The sequence below is a fragment of the Sebastes fasciatus genome, chromosome 5 (assembly GCF_043250625.1).
Source record: "Sebastes fasciatus isolate fSebFas1 chromosome 5, fSebFas1.pri, whole genome shotgun sequence".
NCBI classification, from domain to species: Eukaryota; Metazoa; Chordata; class Actinopteri; order Perciformes; family Sebastidae; genus Sebastes; species Sebastes fasciatus.
In genome coordinates this window covers 15,727,394-15,751,038 of record NC_133799.1, presented here as the reverse complement: position 1 = coordinate 15,751,038, position 23,645 = coordinate 15,727,394, and the positions used below count along the sequence as shown (strand labels likewise).

The 23,645-nt window shown below is 42.1% G+C and overlaps 1 protein-coding gene across 1 annotated transcript in view; it reads left to right on the top strand.

Moving 5' to 3' along the window:
* Positions 1-2,954: 2,954 nt before the first annotated feature.
* The window catches only part of fbn2b (fibrillin 2b), a 68,433-nt gene continuing 47,742 nt past the window's right edge, over positions 2,955-23,645 (top strand). Inside the window, exons 1-5 of the mRNA XM_074635286.1 lie at positions 2,955-3,124; positions 7,010-7,339; positions 16,092-16,174; positions 16,356-16,457; positions 22,831-22,926. Of these exons, the coding sequence (XP_074491387.1) occupies positions 7,161-7,339; positions 16,092-16,174; positions 16,356-16,457; positions 22,831-22,926 (460 nt within the window). The 5' untranslated portion in view covers positions 2,955-3,124; positions 7,010-7,160. The remainder of the gene's footprint in view (positions 3,125-7,009; positions 7,340-16,091; positions 16,175-16,355; positions 16,458-22,830; positions 22,927-23,645) is intronic.

The window sequence follows — 23,645 nt, the reverse complement described above, 5'->3', positions numbered from 1 at the left end:
TTGTTCCCATCTATCCCGGTCTTTCACGGTGTCAGTGTGAGACTGCGAAACTCCCTAAGAGCTTCTGCAGCACACAACAAATCATCCTTCAGGGCTCCGCTGCATGTTGAAGGCTGCTACTAGAGCATGCTGCATGTTCCCCATTTACCATGAATCGCCATGTTCAACAGGAAGAAGTGAGAGGAGGTACGAACGTGCAGTCAGTAGTGTTTTGATGTGTGTATTTGTGTGTGGGAGTGTGCATGTCTGTGTCCACGCTCAAGAGGAGACTCCAATGCTAAAATCTGATTTCTCTGGTCAGTTTGATTGTTTAAACCATGTGGTGGCACTCATTTATCAATGAACACAATGTGGAAATGTTCAGGTTTTTTGAGTAAAATTTAAATACATCCCCCTGATGATTAAAAGCGGTTTTACATCATCTCTTCTCCGGATATCCTAGTTCCCCACATTAGCATTGGTAAATGTACACCATGCCAGGTCCTGCAGAGACAAAACCCGTAATGCACATGGTTTAAATTACCCAACTTTTTTAATCCTTGTCTTGAAAACTGACAACAAAACATATTCTTCCATAGAGGTCATCAGAGGGTGCTGGAGAAAAAAAGTGTATTTCCAGGTAGCTTATCAGGTCTATTCCCTATGGTGTAAAAAAGTATTTATGACCCTTACGAAACCTGTGTATGTGTGAAGAGACAGAGGAGACGATTCGGCAAACACTGACTCTGCTTGTTGTCCTCCAAAGAAGTTTCCGGTGACAAACAAGGTCTCTCCACTCTGATAACCAGCGGTTCTTCAGAGGTCCTTCGAGGGCTTGACGGTGTTGATCATGTCTGAAGAACTACTTGAACCTTCAAATGCTTCTTTGCTTCATTTGAATCTAACTTCTTTTGCTTTCAAATTGTGATTTTTCAGAGGGGTAAGCTTTTGAGGCGTATATATAGCAAGACATTACAATACAAAGGATATTACATATAAAGGAAGGAGATTCCACTTGTCATGAGAACGCATTTTCGCCTTTTCGCGTGTCATTTGTGCGTCTCTTTTGCGCGTCATTTTTACGCCATGCAACAAACTCTGGTAACGGCCACAGTTAGATTTAGCCAATAAAACCCCCCACTTAGTCAGGTTTTGGAGAAGCATCATGGTTGGGCTTGAAATAAGTATGTAAACTAAGTGAAATACATGTGTACATAAGCAGTAAATAAGCAGTCTTTCTCATGTTTTTATTCTACGTCATTGGGAAGCATATTTACGCTGATGTGTTTACATTGCAGTCTGTACAGACTACATGGCGTACAAATGACACACCAAAAGCAAGCAAGGCATCTCATTGCATGTGAAATGTCTCGCAACTACCGTGTCATTTAGTGCGACCGGGATGCTTTGAAGTTTCTTTGACATGTATGCAGTGAAAAGCTGCCTTCCAATGACCTTATCCAGCTTGTGTTAACTTGCTGAGTATTCATGGTATCAGTGAAGAACAACAAACACAAATACAAACTCACTCATCTTGAAGTTTAAAGGTTTTTCATATTCAAATATAAAACGTAGCATCAAAACGAATTTGGTAATAAAGTGATACTTTATAGATCCCATTTTTCACGGGTTCAGTAGCAAAAGGAACTGGACAGATGTTTGACACTACAGCAGGCCAGATGTTTCCAAGTCCCGATTTTGAAACTTTATCCTTTGTTTGTCAGATGTTTCTCTTCACAATCACTCCTCAAATCCTACAAAAGTAGTGGAACTTCTTTCCGGAAAGTAACAAAAAATTCTCGATAGATGTCACACTGAATATGCTATAACAACAATTTGGTGATGGTTATGGTCAGATTAAGACTATTTTCATATGAAATGAAAGTAGTCTTCAATCGATTCATTAACCCACATTACCTGTTGTAACTGTAACAATGAATTTGCATCGAGAGCAGGCACTTTTGCTCAACCTTGTCTCGGTTTACTCAAGCTAAAAGAGTCTCCTCTCTAGAGCTGTTTTTGTTGAGAGTGGTGAAATCGGCACAGTGGGCAGAAACAGTTGAGATGTGCTCAGCTGTCCTCACCAATATACCACCCAGATGGCCGCTCTCGACAATGTTAACTTCCTATCAGCACTTGTGGCAACAAACCACAAGGATGTGTCAGTCACACAAGCACCAGTGGGTCCGAGGCAGTAAATAGCAGTGACTATTTGAATAGCAAGCGTAAATCTGACACCCTGTGACAGAGTGCTTTGCTGTTAACTTCATTTGTAAATGTGGACTGTGATCTGTTCTGCTAAATGACCATAAATATGACAACTAATCACAGTCTATTCAATACTTTTACGACCTCTTCACCTTCCAATGGATGATGTTAGTTAGCTGTCATTATTGGCTCATTTTCTCAGTCTGATGTTAATGCAAATGCTGCTCAGCAATCATCAAAGATGGCGTACTCTGGTGAGACTCTTATCTCATCACTGATGTAGCCTGAAGCAGAGGGATGATAGTGATAGTGTGTTAGTAGCCTCAGTGTGAAGGTTTAGCTGCTTGGCCCCTGTTATAACAGAGTGCTTTGCTGTTAACTTCATTTGTGAATGCAGACTGTGATCTGTTCTGCTAAATGGCTATAAATATGACAGCTAATCACAATCTATTCAATACTTTTACGAACTCTTCATCTTCAAATGGGTGATGTTAGTTAGTTGTCATTATTGGCTCATTTTCTCAGCCTGATGTTAATGCAAATGCTGCTCAGCAATCATCAAAGATGGTCTACTCCGGTGAGACTCTTATCTCATCACTGATGTAGCCTGAAGCAGTGTTGCAGAGGGATGAGAGTGATAGTGTGTTAGTAGCCTCAGTGTGAAGGTTTAGCTGCTTGGCCCCTGTTATAACAACTCTAGGAGTCTTGAGGAATGTGGGTTTGTCCTGCAGTCCGTTACTACCCCCTCTCTTTCTCTCTCTCTCTCTCTCTCTCTCTGTCTCTGTCCCCTCCCCTCTCTCTCAAACAGGGCATTTCCCTAACTTTTCTCTTTTTCTCACAAGGCTATAGTTCAATATTGCATTGTGGGGCACATATCCTGTCTCAAATTCAAGACTCTGCAGGCTCCTCGACGCCAAGGCACTCCAACTGCTGCAAGGTATTGTGAGCATTAGTGATCTGTTGACTTGCACTTCAATGAAGTTATCAATGGCTTTGATTATTGTGACTATTGTTTGAGAAGCCCGTTGTTTCACGGGGAGATTAACTCTGCATGCATATGTCTGTTAGACAGATGGGGCAAAAAATCACATGATCAAGATGCAGAAAGGTTGATAAAAGAAGTTTCTAACTGGGTGAAGTTGCACTTCTTCTGTTGACCGGCTTTTTGAGAAACTGCATGAGGAGAAGAAAAAAAAAAAAGTTTGATTGCTCGCTTTGTTGGAGTTCTCATACTTTGGGATAAGCTTTCCTGGAAAAAGTAAAGTGGAATTAAAAGTTTTTCCATATGGGTTCAGCGAGTAGGAGCTGATGTTGCGTTTTTTTCCTCCATTCATAAAGTTGCGGTGAGCTGCAGAGCTCGTTTCAGAGCTGCACTATTATCTGTCTGTCATCTTGCAACTGCGTCAATGGCTGTTGTATTATTTTCAAATGTTCAGCTGAACTTATTGTAGGTCTATGTCTACTTTATGGACTAGAAGTGTGGTTCTCAATTTTGCATTTTTAGTAGCCTAAACTTTTTTTTTTTTTTGCATTTTTTAATATTTCTTCAGGAATGTACATTTTGCTGTGTTTTTACTCCTCAAATCACTGTGCGCTTTATAATACATGTTTGGTCAGTCGGACTTTATTTAAAGTAGATTGATTGATAATGCAGACTTTATACCTGCCACACTTTGACAGCAGCAGTTGGAGAAGTGCTCAGCAGAGCTCCCACTCAGTAATTGATCAGGCATTTCTTTTGTTCGCCATTGATCCCGCCTCCATTCACTTCTCTTATTACTGCAAGCAAAAAAAAGCCAACTTTTTTTTCATGTTTGAGTGGAAAATCTTGTTTTTTTAATAACTCTGGCCATAATACGCCTATCTATGGCGTGTCTCATCAATAGTTTACCATTGCAGTTATAATAGGCCACCACAAAGTAGGTGTGCCAGGCATACACACATTTAAATATTTGAAAAAAAAGTGAAATATGGGATAATTACATACAATTATGTTAACATTAGTATATCTCTTAATTCCCATGTCATGCAGTTTTGCCATCATCATTCTGTTTTCTCTGCTTGAGTGAGTTCACTGCTCATCTATCTCTCATCTTCCTTTATAATTAATCTGAGTCAGTGGGATGTGGGCCATATTTGTTTTCTTTTCTTTGTCCAGGCCAGATATATAATATGGTTGGACCCCTGGTTGGGTCTGCTGAGGTTATATATCACCAGGGGCCCCACAGCTCACTCTTAAACCTGTGGTCTATAATGAAGAGAAAATAAACCTCATGGCTGTCCAATTCAGTTGTTTTTCCACTTTAATATACACTAATGCAGTTAGGACATGCTTGTAAGACTATATAGGCTATGCATGGGGGTTAGCGAATCCAAAATAATTTGATTTAGAGAGCCAGACTCCTTAAATCACATAATGAACAATAATGGTAAAGTAATTTAATTTTCTACCTTCCTATGGATGAGTAATTGTTTTTTGTTTTGTCCCACCGTGGTGTGTGTGATGGAGAGAGAACATTTAGAGTTGATGGATCATATTTAACTCAACACCTAACTCTCTCTGGCTCCCTCTAGGCACCAGGCTGTGATTTAGGGCAGTGCTTCCCAACCATTTTGGCTTTTGACCCCCTAAATTGAAGCCATATCTAGTTATGACCCTTTGACACAATTTGTATATACATGAGAGTGATCCCCTCTTTCAAAGTGTTTCAGAGGCCTTAAGGGGGCAAAAACAAGCTCACTATTTAGACATGTTTCAATTTATAACAGCTTTTTTGTTTTATATGATTCTGTATTAGCATCCCTTTTCAACAGCACTGGATCTTTGGCACTGAGCATGTTTCTCTAATCAGTTTAGGGCTTCTCTCTCTGTAGTGTGTAGTCACTACATACAGTATTCAGTGTCTGTGGAGTGATAAACCACTTATGAGACTGCTTTGAAGTGCAGTATAGTGAAAACAGATTGCTGGAAGTCAGGATTTAAGTGTCTCTTTGATTCCTTTGCATGCTCTTCTTTATTCACCCCCTCCACTCATATGTTTTCTCTTTTCTCAATACAACCACCAAGCATGTCACAAACAGAAAAATCAAATCAGTGGGTAATTGCATTGCAAACCATTCCACAAGAGGATTGTACGGGATCTTGTTCACAAAATTTTTAAGGGTGGAAAATGTATGAGAATGATTTTAGCTGTATGACAAGGGTAAAATTGATTTGGTCTGTTAGATCAATGATTCCTAACCAGGGATACCAGGAGTAGTTCTGCAGGACAACTAATGAGCTTCTTTCGTCACAATAACCAATAAGATGCCCATCAACCTGAGTCAGTTACACATTAAAATCACATGTTGCAAGTTGAGAGTACATGAAAACTAGTTGTTGGTTGAATCAACAGTTGGTTGAAATGTCCAGCCTCTGATACTCCAAGTAGTAACTTACAAACGCTGACCAAACCACCTAAACACTGATGATTCACTTGTATAAAAAAAAAATGTGATCCACTTTAATATCATTAACAGTGCTAAATAAAGTCCAGTTAATAATTTATTCAAATGAACACATTACATACGTGAGTGATGGTGCCAGAGATGCTGGCTGCAGGTGATGTTTTGCAAGTCCAAGTCAAGTCTCAAGTCTCTTATGGTCGTAATGAACGTCCTACCATCTGCTGCACGCCATCCGGTCTGCATAGAAAACGGCATAGCTACATGTAAGAAATTTAAAGCCTTTACTGTATCATCACTGCTTTATCTATTAGCATTATCAGCATTGATTAGTTGTTTGGTACAACTTTATCCAGGCTATTGCAATGAAATATGAGAAAAACAACACAATGAAAACATTACTCAGGGTGACAGGAAATATTGCTAATATTATGTGATAATAACCATAACTTATTGTATAATTACCATAGACTGTATATAAGAAGTAGATGTTGTCACCATGATGTCACCCATTGGTTTGTGGACTGCTGTTTTTAAGCCTCGAGTTCGGCATTTTGGCCATCGCAATCTTGTTTTTTTGCAACCAGAAGTGACACGAGAGGGTGGAGCTAAGTACAACCGAACGCTGAAAAAATTTTTTTTAGGCGACCAAAATGTTACAATAAACTTTTATGAACTGAAAACACACTGTGAAAGGGTTAAATTTGTAAGAACACGGACAACTCCCAGACCATACAACGCCGTGGTTGCGGCCTGTCAATCACAAGGTAGCCACGCCCTAAAGCATACCCTGCTTTATGGTTTATTTGACTCTAAATGGGACCATAATTTACTAAATGAACATCATGCTGTATTGAAGAAGACTTGAAACTAGCGATTGAGACCATAAACTCATGTTTACAATATTTACTGAGGTAGTAAATCAAGTGAGAAGTAGGCTCATTTTCTCATAGACTTCTATACAATCTGACTTCTTTTTGCAACCAGAGGAGTCGCCCCCTGCTGGCTATTAGAAAGAATGCAAGTTTAAGTCACTTGCACACTGGCTTCACTTCTCAGACCTGAAGGTTGCCCAAATATAATTAGGTCTCAAACTAATGACAGTTTACAATCTACTGTAATTTAACGCATCCCTCTAGTCTCTCAAACTCAGAGAGCTCACAAGTAATTTTTTGTGTGACTTGTGTCCAAGTCCCAAGTCCAAGTCTGCATCTCTGGATGGTGCTGATAAAGGGGTACATGAGCTCATCTGACGGCTGTGGATGTGAACCACTGTGTCAGATTAGCTGAACCACTTTCACCCTCAGTGTAAATCTGATAAGTACCTCTGTATTTCAAAGTGTTTCTGAGCTTTCATCTCCTTTCTTCCCCTGTGTAGCCCCCTACTCTGGAGTGCACACCAGGACTTTTGATCTGGATCCAGGTCTAGATCCCTCTGCTCAGCCTGGGTCCATACAGTGAACAGAGAGTCAGAGAGAGTGAGAGGTAACACGGAGATACTACGTTTGGAGGGATACCCAGACCGACCAATGGGATCAGGGAAGCTGGCCCAGGTGCTGCTGGGATGGGCGGCGATGTGTCTCGCCGCGTTCCAAGTGCACTGCGTTGAAACCGGGAACGCACCTTTCCAAGCCAGCCGCTTCACCGGCACCGTGGACCAGAGAGAGGTGCAGCGGGTTCGACGCCGTGGCCAGGAGACACTGAGAGGGTAGGGATGACGATCTGTGTGTGTGTCACTGAATCCCAAATGAGCAGCATAATACAGTTTGGTATTGATTTTATTCATATTATACTGTAGAAGCATTCATAAGAGGAAGAAAAGTGCATTAAGTTTGTTTTTGCATACACAAGCATTTGTATCTGGAGAAGGTTTAAAATATAAATGGCTTTCCCCTCTCCCTTTCCTGGCAGCACTCTTTCAACTGCTGTGCTTTCTGGGCCGAGGCCAAGCTCGCCTTATACCAAATTATGCTGCTGAATACTACCACATTGTTTTCTCAAAAACAGCACATGTTCGACCTTAACAGGCAGCTTGCCATACTGAAATCTCCCAGCGTATTTACAGCAAATTGACATTTTCATGGGAAAGGGAAAAAGCAGCTTTCTATACATCTCATGAGCGGATGATGAGTGAAATGCATGACCCAAATTCCTCTGAGGGTATTAGTTAAGCTCGGGAAAGTAGTTCAGGACGACTGCTGCGGGGAGATTGCTGGCCCCGCTGTTTTAAGTTGAGACAAGAAAATGATGTGTGTGTTGGTACATATGAACATGTATGTGTTTTTAAAGGTGTTGTCCATTGGAGTTTGTGTATGTTGGGAGTATCCAGTGAAATGAGCTACAGGGATCACCTCTCACCAGCTGCACCCCCTCTCTCCTCCTCCTCCTCCCTCTGTCGCCTCTCTCTCCTGCAGTCCACTTTGTTACCTAAACACCAAGAATCTGAGTGTGCGGCAAAGTTTTTTCACTGTATATTTCGCCACTTCTCGAAAAACAAAGGATGTTTTGTTGGGGCCCGTTTTCAGTGTCTGCATCAGTTATTCCAATCAGACTCCCATCTGTCCCAGCTTATGGTTCCCCCCGGTGCCAAGCCACAGGAAATGAGGTATTCGTATCACCCGAGGGGGGTTTGAAAAGGGGCATTTGTTTCACTGCTGTAGGTGACAAAGCAGCAGGGAGAATAACAGAGGGCAGGAAAAATATGAACGAAAGAGAGCACATGAGGAAATGAGAGATGAGATGAAGAAGAAATTGGCAGCGATTGTGTAAGAGATAGAAAGAAATAACTAAATTGTATTCAGTTGTGGCTTATTAATAGAGCAGGGTAAAGCTCACATAACTTGTGTTTTCTCTGAAAACATATTCAGTGACGACCCCTGCTGCGTAATAGAAATAGATTTGTCTGCCTTGTCACTCATTTTGGTTAATATGAAAGGCATTATTCCATGTTAAATAAAGAAAATCCCTCTGCATTTAGACATATTTTATAGGAGACTTTTTATACCAAACTTTGAGCAAGCATGGTAGGCATTTAAAGGGCCAGTGTGTAGGATTTAGTGGCACATAGCAACCCCCTAGCAATACCCCTCCAATCAACTCTCCCTTTCCAAGCGTGTCAGAGAACTACATTGGTTTTCAGGTAACATAAAATTGCGAAAGGCCCTCGCTAGAGCCAGTGTTTTGTTTGTCCATTCTGGGCCACTGTAGAAACATGGTCATGTCTGGTAGTCAACCCCCAAATTGCAAAAACTCTCACGAGACTCGATGCACAATGACCCAACCTAACCTTAACCTTTCAAGGTCAATGCTTAACCTCAACCATCTTGCAAGAGTTTCTCAAATTGCGTGTTACCATCTAGACATGAAACCTAGAAACATGTAGATATGAAGGACTCATTCTAAGCGAACAAAAACACAACAATTCTTAGTTTCAGATGATTATACACTAATGAAAACATAGTTATGAATATTATATTCCATTTCTGCTAATAGATCCCCAGAAATCCTATACGTTGGCCCTTTACCATTTCTACTCTAATGTCCATTGTACGGTCTACGGCTACCATGACAGGGTTATCCTGTCTGACCCACCAAGTGTTCACTGAACCACAAATGAGGTCATTGGCTTTGAACCCAAAACATGAAATATATGCTCTGACTGAACCATAATTCACATCCATAGTTTGTCTAACAGACAGCCAGAGGAGGGAGTGAGGAAACCAGGAGACCTTGCTTGCACAATAGCACATTATTCCCATCAAGATGTGTGTGATTTCATGAGAACATGTAACAAAAGCCTGCAGACTTTTTCCATTACATTGTTAAGTTCTGGAAACACTGCTGCGTTAGGAATGAAATGCTCATGTAGTGGTAGTTTTGTTTACCAAAGTAAATAGGTGATGAGATTAAACAACATCTCTAAAACTTGGGGTAAATTAAGGCTAAAAAGCTCTGTTTGCACGCTGGGCTCCAGGCCAGTACGTGTACCACAAACCAGAGATATTTGAGAAAATGTTTAAGATCTTTTTGATTATTTCCATTGGATTTCTAGGTGTTGCCTGGTAACTGTCACTTGAATTATTCCTCCCATGTGCTGCGGCAGGCTGGCCAAAGCAAAGAGGTCTAATGTGTTGACTTTATTTTCAGTTACTGTTTGAGTGTCTGAAAAAGATCACAGTTAAACTGGAATCGGGTAAATTAGTCGTCTATATGTGAGCGTGTTTTGTCTAACCTCTGGACAGAAGCCGTAGTAGGGCTTTGTGTAGTGAGGGCCAAATGTTTCTTACACAGGAGTCGTTGAATTTTACTCATCCCCTCCCCTACAAACTACAACTATGCTTTCATGTAAGAGTTGCAGCACTCACAGTGGACTGTCAGTAACTCAGTATGGGTTTCACAGATTCTCCGTGTGGGAGATGGAGGGAGGTTAGGTTAATGATGGTCATTACGCTGGCCTTGGGCTCGGGTGCTTTGTTTATTTACTGGCTAGAACTCCATATCCCCTGGTCTGTCTCTGGTAGCGCTGGGTCTGATGCCGACTGACTCTGATTTATTGGCTCCCACTGCACACAGCAGCCTGGCATCGGTCCACTCAAGGGCGGTATCTGATCAGACCTGAGGCTTGTTGGCTGGCTGGCCTTCGTTACTCGATGGGTGATTGAGCGTCTAGTTGGTAGAACCAGAGAGAGGCGGAGAGGGAGAGTTTTTGCTTCTGATTTCTCTCTCTTGCTTTAAAAACACCAACTAAAAGAGTTGAATATTTATAGTTTAATAAGAACTCTTCTATGTTGGAGTTGAACAATCCAGCCAAGTTTTCCAGCCACCCACCTTATTAACTTAGCCCAGCTTGGCTCAGCTTTACCCAGCTCAGTCTTGGATGCTGGCTAACTTGGCAGACACTCAGCCCCAAAACAGAGAATTACTTTCAGCTCTTCCAGGATAATGTCAGTACCACCCCGATGGCCTAGATGTGGTCCTCCATTTATGCCTAATTTGAAAAAGAATGTATGTCACAGGACTGACATCCTCCGACCTTCAGTATCTGAGTGGTTTGAGGACAGAGGACGGAAAAAATTACCCACAAAAAAGCTTGAGAAGAATTTACTTTCGGGACGAGTGAACAATTGCCAGTTTCCCTTTCTGTTTTATGTGCATTTTAGGTTTTTATATGTCTGCATTTTATGGTTACTGTATGTGCAGGCTGTAAAGATGGGATTATCTGGGACAGCTGATTGGCGTGTGGTCTGTTATTAAAGTGGTTTCTACTTAAAGTAATGGCTAAAGCTTTTCATACAGTCTGACATTACCTACCACATTTGACGTCTCTGCCCACACTGACATACACACAATAAAATAAACATTTTGTATTCACGCACATAAAGGCATTGCATGAGATTATTTATGTGCAAAGCTGATTTTTTACTTCTGTTAAACGCCATCGTAACTAGCAGAACAGTAAACATATATCATCACTGGGGTTTGTGTGGTTGACCACAGTTTAAGTTATTGTGCAACACAACTGTATCTCCTGTTGTCTGTCATCACATCACACACCACCATAGCATTCAGTGATTTATTGTAGGTTTTGTAAGTGTCCGTCTCTGTTACACTGCCAACAATCTCTCTCATTCCCTTTTTATCTCGGTTTCTCAGTTCAATTCAACTTCAACTCTTTAATGGCGCGAGTTTAGCAAGACAATGGCGCCAAGATTATCCACCTATCTGTCCCTTTTTTAGTGCAGACCGACCCTTTACACAGAATTGGTTCCTTCGAGTTGATACATATAAATGTATTGAACCTTTCAAACCTTTCGTGTTTTGATATTTTTTGCAAAATATAGCATAATTTCCTCTGTAACTCTTCATTATAGGGGCCATCTGAGGAGCACATGAATGTACCATTAACCTGCCGTACCTCCCGTCTTGACTTGAGTCAGATTCGTTCGATACTCGTTCATTCAGTGCCCTTGGGTCCGCCATGTACGCCGCTTCCTATGTTTTGAGAGACTGCACCACCGTAGCAGGCAGCGTGAACAGTGCCCTAAGATAACAGTGAGTGGGCGAGTGGGAAAAGTTGGGGATTCATTATCACTCGGTCCATTTGACAGGCTGACCCGGTACATACTGGAAACTAAAAAGAGTTGCTCAAAAAGATTTGTTCGTTTACTCGTTACTCTACAGATTGGGATTTTTCAGTGAGTACTTTTACCTTTGATGCTTTTTTTTTCAGCCCTGTCTCCTAAAATGTACGTTCTCTTACAACGAAACTGCATTATCAATTACGTTTTGAGGGAAACATATGTTGTTGCGGATTAGGTTTTTGACGTACCACAAATACGTTTGTAATGATAGGACTTTCACCCAGGAGACTGCTGTTTGTGTTCACTTATGTTCACTTATTTTGATTTATGTCCGTAGCTTAATAACGTAACAAACCTAGTCTTTGTAAGCCAAACCATGATGTATTTTATTAAATCTAACCAAGTAGATTTGTTGCGTTTTTTTGTTTCAATTTACAATGTTAACCATGTGTTTGAAACTGTTTAAAACTACGACAGTAGTCCGGGACAAAATATGTTTCTTTCGAAATATAATTGAGAATGAGTGTGGATGAGGGTTTAGTTGTATGGGAACTTAATTTTGTAGGAGACAGGGTTGCATTTTTTACATTTTTTACATTTTTACCATTGTTTTGAGTAAATATCACACCACTGATTGATATCCATCTGCCTTATCACTATCTGTAGTTGGGTCATTTTCTATCCCCACTCCTAGATCTGATAGGAGATCAACAGGCCCAGGTGTTGCTAGAGGCAGTAATACTGAGAGTGTTGCTGAGGGGGTCAGATACCAGGCAGATGACCTTTGAACTATGACCAGCACACAAACACACACAGACACAGACACCTGACCTGGAGCCCTAGCAACTGTGAACTTCTGGTCTGTGTTTCTATGGAAACAGGCCGTCCGTAGTTATTTTCCATGCCTGCCCAGTGCTGCCCTTCCTTGTAGGTCAGTGGAGGGCGGCTGCTCTCAACTGCTTTGACCTTTAACCCCGTGGATTCCTGCATGGCGGGAGGACCCTCAGGCTACAGCTGCGTAACTTGTTGATTTTGCTGTTTTTAATTTTAGAACTCTTTGAAAAAAAACAACCCTCTTATTTAACTTATTTAACTCTTATTTAAATTAGTTTCATGATCGATTGATCTGCAGTTCATTTTCTCGCTTAGTCGATTAATTCTTTTGTCAAATTTTGTTCAAATGAAAGAAAATAGTGAAAAATGCCTATTAGAATTTCCCAGATGCGAAGGTGACTTACTCATATTGCTTGTTTTATCTAACAGTCCAAAACCCAAACATAGATAAATAGATAGATAGATAGTAACTTTATTGATCCCGAGGGAAATTCAAGAAAATTCAAGATATTCAGTATGTTACGAAATATGACAAACACATTTGAAAAGCTAAAATCAAAGAATATTTACTTAAAAAATGACTGAAACAAGTAATTATCAAAATAGGTTATTTTAGATTAATTCTGTACAGATGGATTAATCAACTAATTCTTTAAAATCTGAAAACTAATCTTATTAATTGAGGTTTAGTCTTGACGTTAGTTAAGAAATGCACATTGTGATACCGTCCGTAGTTATTTGAACTATTTCATGTCTGACTTTGAAGTCTGAGAACAGTATCCTTTTTGCTTACATTCTTCATATTTCCCCTGGGATGAGGTGGCAGCCATTTTCCTTTTATTACTATTAATGGCAGTTAATGAGCGATCCACGGGCCGGGAGGCAGCTTCAAAGGCGGCGACATGGCCACAGAAGAGTTAATCTCCTTTAGATTGAGCCCTGAGAACAGTAGGACATTTCAATATTGAGGAAAACCCCTGGGGCTTAAACTCCTTTTTTTATGGCTGTCTTTCATTCTGTTTTACTTCAGTTCATCCTCTAAAGCCTCCTCTCTGTGATAGGAGCCCAGGCGTTGACCTGCAGGAACGACTGAGAGAGAGAGAGAGGAAGAATAACAAACTAGAGCACCTCAGGGTCAAACCCCTATAATCCTTCATATATTGACATCCCCTTGGTCTGTAACTGTGGAAAATCTTCAACGCTTTGTGGAGAAATAGATCAGGGAAGACGTTGGGTTCACTGCTCATTAAGTGGTGGAATGCTGATGTCTCGCTCCATGCATTTTCTGAAGGGTTTGGGTTGTGTGTTTGCCCCAGAAATTCAACCCCCACCAAGGGTCTGGCCTCTTCTTGCTTTATGCTGCTCTCTCCTTCGTTTCCATATCTCCGTTTTCCGCTCCCCACTCCTCCTCCTGCTTCCTCCTCTTCTCAACATAAACTTGTTTTGCTTTCCCTCCCACCGATCCCCTGATCCTTTCCCACCACCGTCCGGTCTTTCTTCCTCCATGACCACCATTCCTCTCACTCTCTTCACACTTTCTCTCTAAAACCACTTCTCCTGTCTTTTCTTCCCTTCCTGTTTTATTTTTATCTTCCCTCTTTGTCTGAACAGTTCGTCTACCTACATAAATATCTCTCGTCTGCTTGCCCACCTGTCTGTCTCTCTGTCTCCCCGTGCCATATGGTAATGTGGTTTGAGGTGTGCTCTGCTCTCCATCCATCAGAGATTCAAACCCCAGCTGTCATCTCCCTGGTGACAGCCCCGGGGTTACTACGGATACCGTCTGGTGAGGAGGAGAGGAAGGTCATCCGTTTCACACAGGAGGAACTTGAGAAGTTCATCAGAGCTAACACGTTAGCTCCGGTCTTCTTTAGACTGCATATCCAACTAAAAGCTGAACATTTCTGTTGCAGTCTGTTGGCTATTCCTACATAAAGATCAGTTTACTCGTTGTGACGAGGCGTACAAATGAGCTTATGAAAAGAATTGTATAATGTCTTCCCTGGCTTTGGAGGGAGCTTTGCAAAGTCATACAAAGGCTCAAAGCCTACACTGAGCATGATTGGCTGGAAAGAGGTCATGTGAGAGGAGATGCGTAAACACAGACGTAAGATCCATATTTTGCTATCTGGAAATGAATTAAAATGAGACCAAAACCAACCACTAATGTAAGTGTCACAAAATGGTCAAATTATTGTACCTTATGGCACTTTTGGCATTATCGTACATCGTACAGAGGGCAAAATTATTGAACAAAATACATTAATTATCGTACATCTGGCAACGCTGATCATGGGAAATGTCCCACTCAGGACTAAAAGTCTTAAAGACTACGTCTTCTTTAAATCTGTCTCTCATTTTTATGGAGGTGCAACACAAAATCCCTGGTGTGTCCTTTTATAAGTTGTTGTTTTACTTTACTAGTCCTCTGGTCATCTTTAAAAACACAATGTGTAATCTAGCGTTACTTTAAACAGTCATAAATTATGTCCTGGGGGCAGAAATAGTCTGAACTAAGGAGATGTGATCCCTGTGGCAAATTACTTTACCATGAGCATCTGGATCAGACTTCATCCCAATTTACCAAGCTGTGGTCCCTCAATTCTTAGTCATGCCATCGGCAAATGCAAACAACTAACCGCCGACACAGATGACCACAGATATAGCCATCATTATACGCTTTGAAAGGTCACTAAGGATATCATTAGTGCCACCACATAGTTGAACTCCCTTCAGCTTGTTAAACAGCTTTATGTAGCGTCTTGGCGTATTTCACGCTGACTCACACGCACACTTCCTTATAGTATAAAGATTTTGGTTTTGGCGATTGATGCATGTTGGGACTTTTACTCCATTTCTAAATAAATGGAGTTAAAAGTAGGCGTGTTATTATTCACGGAAGATAAAACCTGAAGTGGTCTTTGCATTAGTTTTTAAGGCAGCTGCAGACCTCAGTCCCACTGCATGTTTATGTTTGTGTGAGCAGAGGCCAGTCATCTCTAGATGTGGTTTAGCCATCCCCTCGGAGGAAATCTTTGTGGCTAACCTGTCAGGCTAATCAAGTGCTCCATAAGCTGTGATGACTCTTACATCTGTCAGACGGGGTCAAAGGTCACTACAGACTCTCCACCAGTGAGAATCCTAGCTGAGTGAAAGGGGCGGGCGGCGACGGGAAGCAGCGCTGGATTTTAGCCAGAGAACAGGACAGCCAGGCATGGAATTTAGGAGAAAGGACTTTATACATCCTGTCCTTCCAAGTTTAAATTCAGCCTTGAATGAAAACAAAATGTTGCTCCTCATGTTGTAGGCCCCTAACATTTTCCTTCCTCTCCTCCCATCTCTGAAAATACCTCCATCCATTACTCGAAGAGGCTTTGTATTAAAGTTTGTTTTGTTTACTTTAAAAGCCTGTAGGCCATGCAGGGCCTGGGCAGCTCAGAAAATAACTCTTAACTGTGTCTATTTGTTTTGGGGTTTTACTGAAATATGTTTGGTAAGTCTGGGTGAGTAGTGAGTTTATTTGTTCTTTTTTTTTGTCTCCGTCAGACCCAATGTGTGTGGCTCTCGCTTCCATTCATACTGCTGTCCGGGCTGGAAGACTCTGCCGGGAGGGAACCAGTGTATTGTTCGTAAGTTCATCCATCCTTAAATCCGCTTTAATACGATCCCACAAAGCCTAGTGGACGAGATGGGAGATATATGCGTGGGATAATTCTGTTTGTGCCATTTGTGTATGGCTGAAGACATGAAAAATGAATGAAGCAATTCAATTCTCCTCCTCCTCTTCTCCTCCCCTCTTCCTCTCTCCAGCAATATGCAGGAATTCATGTGGCGATGGCTTCTGTTCCAGACCCAACATGTGTACCTGTTCAAGTGGCCAGCTCTCCCCCAGCTGTGGAGCAGGAGGAGGAGGTCAGTAACAGTGCCACTCATCACACACATACAGTAACTGAAACTTCATCAAACAAACCCCATCATAAGGAGGTCACAGACAAATATAACATGATATCTCTTCCCCCATATACACAAATCAGAGGCAATTTGGGGTTCAGTGTCTTCAGTGACACTTTGATTTTGGGGATCAAACCAGCAACTCTATAAGAGCTGAAACAAATTGTCGATTAGTTGATTGACAGCAGCCATTTACATTATTGATTCATCGTTCAAATAGCATGAAAACAGTCCCCAGTTCCAGCTTCTAAAATTGCATGTGCTGCTTTTCTGTGTCTTATGTGATTGTAAACTTAATATTCTCAAGTTTTTCAGTGTTACTTGGACAAAACAAGACACTTGACGATATTAGGGATGCTTGGGAAATATGTTCATTCGCTTTCTGGTGAAGCGTAACATAGCATAAAGACTGAAAACAGAGGGAAACAGCAAGCATGGCTCGGTCCGGAGATAACAAAGCCTACCAGCAGTTCAGCTGGAAGCAGTAACATCCTGGAGTCTCCCAAGGCTTATTGAAAGAGGCTGGGGCACGATCTTGAGCTATGGGGTATGATACATGAGCAGTGTAACTGCTGCGGTCGTGGGTTGCTATTGGCTCAATTTCGGTGAGTGCAGATCAGATTTTACTGCGCATGTGTTGTACCCCAATGATATGACGCAACGATTATGCGTGACATCTCTTTTCACCCTCCATGGAGTCTCCACTTGTTGCCTTGCAACTGCTCCCAGCCAAGAAATAGTCCAGCACATAACCCCCCAGTAAAATGGTAAATTATATTTTTTACACTTAGCTTTTTGTACAGTTTAAACAAACAGGATGTAAAGTGTTAATTAATGAGCTTGGATTTTGTCACCAGTGCCAGGCTAGCTGTTTCCCACTGTTTCCATTCTTTGTGCTAAGCTAAGCTAATGGACTGCTGGCTGTAGCTTTATTTTCAGCTAAGAGAGTGATATCGATCTTCTCATCAAGTTCCCCTCCAAAAAAGTGTTACTTTAAAAACCAACCCTCTCTAACACCTGAGCTGCAGCAGCAGATACCATCAGTCTTGTGAAATTCATACAGATAATACAAAACACAGGACTCCTTTTCCATCAATTCAAGTCCAAATTTTGAATCCTGTAGACAACTGAGGTGGCAGGATTGCATAGTGGTTAGAAAGGCTTTCATTCAAGGGCGTTCCCAGATTAAAGAATTCCCTTTTGCTGGAGAGCATTTGGCCTATGTGTCACCTTACCCCATTCCTCACTGTACACATGGATTGTCAGAACAAGATCATTGTGTCAATGGTAAGTATAGCGATAGTATATTCCCATTATTCTTCTAAATGACCTTAAGCCTGACTTCACTTTACTGTGTGATCTGCTAAGTGGCCCAAACTACTGATGAAATGATATTGCCCGTTACACTGAACAGTTTCAGTTCCTATACTCATCCAATTGCTCGGCTATTTTCCAAATGCAGAGGTTCCACCCTTCTCTCGTGGGAGCCAGAATTGTACTGTAGCCAGTGTAATATTAGTGTGTAGAGTCCAAGGCCTGCAGGTCACAGGGTTTGTCAGGATTAAAGCAGAGAGTCTGGCCGCCCCAGCTCAGTCGGCTGGGCTTAGTTACAGACCGCTCTGGATGTGTGTGTGTGCGGAGCGGAGTGAGTGTGTGTTTTATTGCACATGCAGAGTGTGTGAAATCACGTTTGTCTTACTGAGATTAGTGCAGTGTGTGCAGGGTTTAAATATGAAGTTAATATGTGCCGGACATGCAGAAAACATTGTCGTTAAGCACCACTCTGGGAGCATGTGTCGTTGTGTGAGTTAAGTAGCGTGCGATGTGTTCAGCTTCACTGCTTTAGTCGGCCAAAGTCAGCTCGTCAGTCACGCCTGGCCCCTGCTAGACCCTCTACACATGCTCACATTCCATTAAGCCCGCTAACACACATTTTCACTCGCACAACTGCAAACACGATACAGACACTTCTACTAATAAGACGGACACAAAAACGTACTTGCTCACGAACTAGCACAGTGAGCATCAGTTGGCTGTGACCCAGAGGTGTAAAACAGGATCTGTTCCAGCCATAAGCGAGGACGACCCGTAGAGGAAGGGCATGGAGGGGTGGGGTGGAGGAAAAAACAGCCTCTGACCTGAATGGCAGGATACGCACAGATCTCCTGCAGAGTCAGGGCTTTCGTAAGCGCTATGAAGTCATGTTCCTTAGGGGCAGGAATGGCGCTAGAAAGTGGAGTGATAAATTAGAGTGAGAGCTTATAGCAGAGCTGGACCGAACTGATCGTCACACTCTGTGATTCTCAGCTTTCCTCAGCGGGGATTTATGGGGGGGGGGCTTTTCAACAAGTTTACAGGCAGTGGAGAGGCAGGGAGGGAGGCTACTGAGATACTGTATGATCTGATCAGAAACAGCTTTATTGTTCCATGATTAGTATGTGGGAAATGTGTTTTAGAGCACCGTTATCTTAACATTGTGTCACCGCCAAATGTCTTCCTCTGGCCTCTCTGGCAGCTTTCATGAAGGTCTGAGGTCAAGCGGTTTTATGGCCTGAGACAACAACCATCAGTGAATGCTGAATGCTGTGAAATGACCCCCAGTAACTGTGGAGGTCACTTTATTTGGTAAAGGGTTAGCCGTTTCTTCTATAAATGATTGCTCTCAAGCAGAAGCTATAATTCTAGTAATTCTCACAGAGCAGTACTCACTTTTTTAGGCGTGTTTAACAAATTATTAACTGTTTTCAACACATTATCTGTCTCGGGGGCTTCAGGCCAAAAAAAGGCAAACACTCCCCATCGTAGATCTTGTCTTCATGAACGTGCTGACTCCCAAATTCAGCTTTTGGACAGAGTCCACCATTTAACAGGATAATTCAGTGCAGTTGGAAGCAAATTGCAGTTCCATGGAGATCCGTTTGGAAATGCCAATTTCCTCTGCCTTAATTATACGGCCTGATTCTAGCACCCTGGTTCGCTGGGTTATAGATAGCCTCTTTATGTCTCACATCTTGCCTGTGGAATGCAGAGGTTTCAATAATGTATAAATAATGTAATCCACGTGTCTGCGATTATTGTTGCAGATGCTTGTCTATGATTTCTTTTATGACTCTTCCTGGAATCTTTGCTGTTTGCCAATGAACAATACAAGCACGTGTTTCTGTGGATACTCACCTGGCAGACCTTTAGTCATTTTCTTGAATTTCCAGAAATAGAAAAAGTAAAAAAGCGAAGGTGGCTTTTTAACTGCATGAGTCACATTTACTGATAACCTGGAGTTACATGTCAGTTCCCAGACAACGAGGGTTCACGCTGCAAGTCACCCTTGTAATAAATGCACACTGACAGTTTAGAGCAGAGCAGCTGTGCTGAGGATTGCACAGGGTCGTCTTTATAACCTCGTCCTCCCATAACCATAATTATGAAATCATTACCGTGGATGTTCTTGCCTTAATGCTGAGAAACAGCTGTCCCTAGACTGACAGGCTTCCATACGAGCACCAGTGAGTCCTGGGAATGCAGAGAGAGGCCTTCTTAATTAGAAACCACTCCAAAGTAGTGGCAAAGTACAGCTCCATCCTGTGAGGTATGAGGCCTGGAAGCAAATCTTCACAGAAAATTGATGATGTGTGTGAAGTACTAAATGTGAGTTTCCTAGAATGGAAAGAAATCTTTGCATTTGACTCTCAAACGGCTTCGACAGCATCTCATGCAGCTTTCTGTTTCACTACATCGCCCATCCACGCTGAAACTGAGTCTGACTTGTCACTGGTCCCCGGGGAGTGTGTAAACCAGGACAAAACACAGCTATAAAGCTCCTCAGTTTTCCGTCAGACACACACATGCACACACACAAGCCTGGACTTCCTGTGTTTCGCAGCCTCTCGTAAAAAACACCCAGATGTGAGCAGCTCACCGGCGACACTACCAGAGTACAGAGGTGCATTGTGGTGCCGCAAAGTTGCACCCAACCAACTCCTTTTGCTCAACGTCTGGAAGACACACACACACACACATATGCACATCCCCCTACCCTGTTGCTCCACATGTGCAGCTTTCCAGGCACGGGTCATTGGAGCAGACCATCTCTCTCCACCTGCAGGGGATGAAGTGCTATGAGGAGGGGGAGCGAGAGGCGAGGTTAACCAGTGAGATCATCTCCTTCTGTCTACAAATGTGCTTGTTTGTTTCCTCCTCCTCCGGCTCCCGTTTAGTTGCCGTTGTAAAAACAAACACATGACACCTGGTACACACCAATGTCTCTCTAGCACCTGTCCCATCATACTCTGTTCAGTGACTATAAGACTGCAACGTCTTCTATCCCACCAGCCTCAGCCAAAATCTCATATGTTCTTGACCTATTTAGAAACACTGTTTTTAGGGCAGGGTGGGGGACTTATTTAAAAAATGGAAGAGTTCACCCGAGTTGCCCTCAGCTTTGGAGGAGTCTCTGGAACCGTTTTCTCCACGGTTTGTTCCATGGCATGAAAAACTGAAATCACTCACTGCAATCATTATTCAGGTTCCACATTACTGCTCCTATATCTGGCCTCGAGTTAAGAAAGAGAGTCAATAGGGTGCACAGCGTTAACCTCAACCTGGGAGGAAGACCTGACCCAGGAATGAGAAGAAGAAGAGAGAGAAAGAGGGAGACAGCACACTGACCTGTAAACCCAGCTTGCCCTAGAGTCCCAAACTATTTGCTTTAATTTATCACCATATGTTGCCATGAGACACAATCCAGACAAAAAGTCGTTCCGGCCAAATTTGTACGTGGAGTCTGCCAAGTGTTGCACATGAGAAAGTTAACTGGAATTCCTTCCAGACTTGAGATGCATTTCAGTGAATTACACCTCTGCCCCGCATTTACTGAAACTACACTGGGTCCAAGATTCGTGCTATTGTGCTTTGACTCATGTAACTGAAGTCTGTCCTGTGTAACCTGCCAGTAAGGCTCACAATGAAAAGCTACCTAAGAGTGTGTTCACTCATCATGACTCACGCAAGTCATATTTAGTGTGTTTGGGTACAGTCAGAATCAGTGGGTGGATTATAGTGGCTGAAATGCCTCCTGTTTGGCAAGTGTGCAAACTCCTAGAGTCTCATTAGACAACCTCAGCTACGAGGAAGCTCAGTCATTTCCCCTCTGCTGCACAGCTTTGCATGCCAGAGATGTTAAAGCGAGAAAGATACATAAACAGACAGATGGAGAGAGAGAGAGAGAGAGAGAGAGAGAGAGAGAGAGAGAGAGAGAGAGAGAGAAAGGAAATTAATATTGAACTTATGATTAAGATATAGACAGAAGAGCATGAAAGGCGCTGAGGGAATAGTGGAGGAAGGAAGAAAAATGAAGGCGCAGGGAGACAAAAGGACAATAAAATATCCTCCTGAGCCAGGATGAAAGAAAGAAGGATGCAAGGAAACATTAAGTGAATACAGTTCTCTCCTGTAGATGTCTTCTCTCCTCTTGTGCTCGGTAAAAGGCTGGCTCAGCAGAAAGCTGCCTGTCTGCCAGGAAGACCAATTAGTTTCCCTTATGAAAGCTGCTGCTACGTGTGTGAGACTATCAGACTGGCAGTCTGGTGTAGCAGCCAGGAGGCTCCGGCTTCACATCATAATACCTGTGCCACCACAGCACTTTACCCACTATTCAAAGTTACTCCCTTTCGTTCTCTGTGCATCCTGTTTGGAATTTTTTTTTGCCATTGTGCTGTACTTCTCTTCCCCCCTCAACCAGTTTCCCTCTCCTCTCAGCAAATTCCTGACTGACTGACTGACTGACTGACTAGCGTACAGCTGGCTCGACTTATTGCCTACTCCCAGTCTGCTTGATTACCTTTGGTTTTGTGGCCTGGGGGCCTTTGAGCCCTGTCTGTTCATCTAAAGCTGCTAAAGAAACACCAGCGTTGTGCAAACCCAGCTGAAGTGGAAAAAGCCCCTTAATGTGTTAAAGTGACCATGATGGTGTTTGGAAACAACTCTTAATGTGGTTTTAAATTGGGTAATAATATAACAAAGCCTTCTAACCACTCAACTGATTAATTCTCCCACTTAATTTCCTAAAAGTCGAGGTGTGGTTGATAATATCTGTAAAAGCTTTTAAATAAAACCTTTTTAATAAAGTAGTCATTGACTTAAATCACATGTTTTAAGTTCCTGTTCTTGTTTATCTTGTAGTATTATTGCAGCTTGTGTTATTCGATAAAACAGGGGATGTGAATGCCTCATCATTTTTGAAGTGTATCTTGTTCACACTTGTCTTTCTTTGCACCCTTCTCACTCATCATCCCACCCCATCACCCCTCTCTCTCTCTCTCTTTCCTCTCTCCTACAGTTCAGTCCTGTAACGTCAGGTGTATGAATGGAGGCAGCTGTGCAGAGGACTCATGCTCCTGCTCGAAGGGCTACACAGGCAGCCACTGTGGACAACGTGAGTGAAATCTGCTGCACAGTCAGCACACCTGGGTGTAAATGTGTGTGTGAGGGTAGTTGCACTGTGTCACCTGCTAGAGTATATAGTAGGGGTGTTACCGGCATTGACGATAACTGTGATGTTTCAAATTGAAATATTGATATCATGTAAATAATACACATATGATAATATTATGTAAATACTCCAGGGCCCCTTAAATCATTTTACAGTTATGGTCACAGACTCTCTCCAACTCCCTACACTATTTGAGTGTAATTTATTTGCCAAAAAAGAGACAAAATGCACAATAAACTAAGTTAACCTTGAATTAGACTCTTAGCATTATTATTATTATGTTTTTTATTTTCTTATTTTCTATAGATATCGCGATAATATAATTATCGTGAATTCTTTTCGCCATGATAATTGTGTAGTGAAAATCTGATATGTAGGGCGCTACACACATACATGGGCTACTCTACATATTTCTATCTTTAAATTTAGACCTCATAAGTCTCAGCAGCTCTCCAAAGCTTTTAGTTTAGGACTTTAAGACTGTTGGTCCAGTCATTACTTGCAGAATGACCAATTAGAAACCCATAACATTGTATACTTAGAACTTTGAGTTGTACTGTAGTTGTTTATGGCTTGCATTAGGGTTGAAGTGGACGGAGAGGCAGAGACAGCTTAAGAATTGATGTCATCAATGGAAATCCTCACATATGTTTGCAATACAA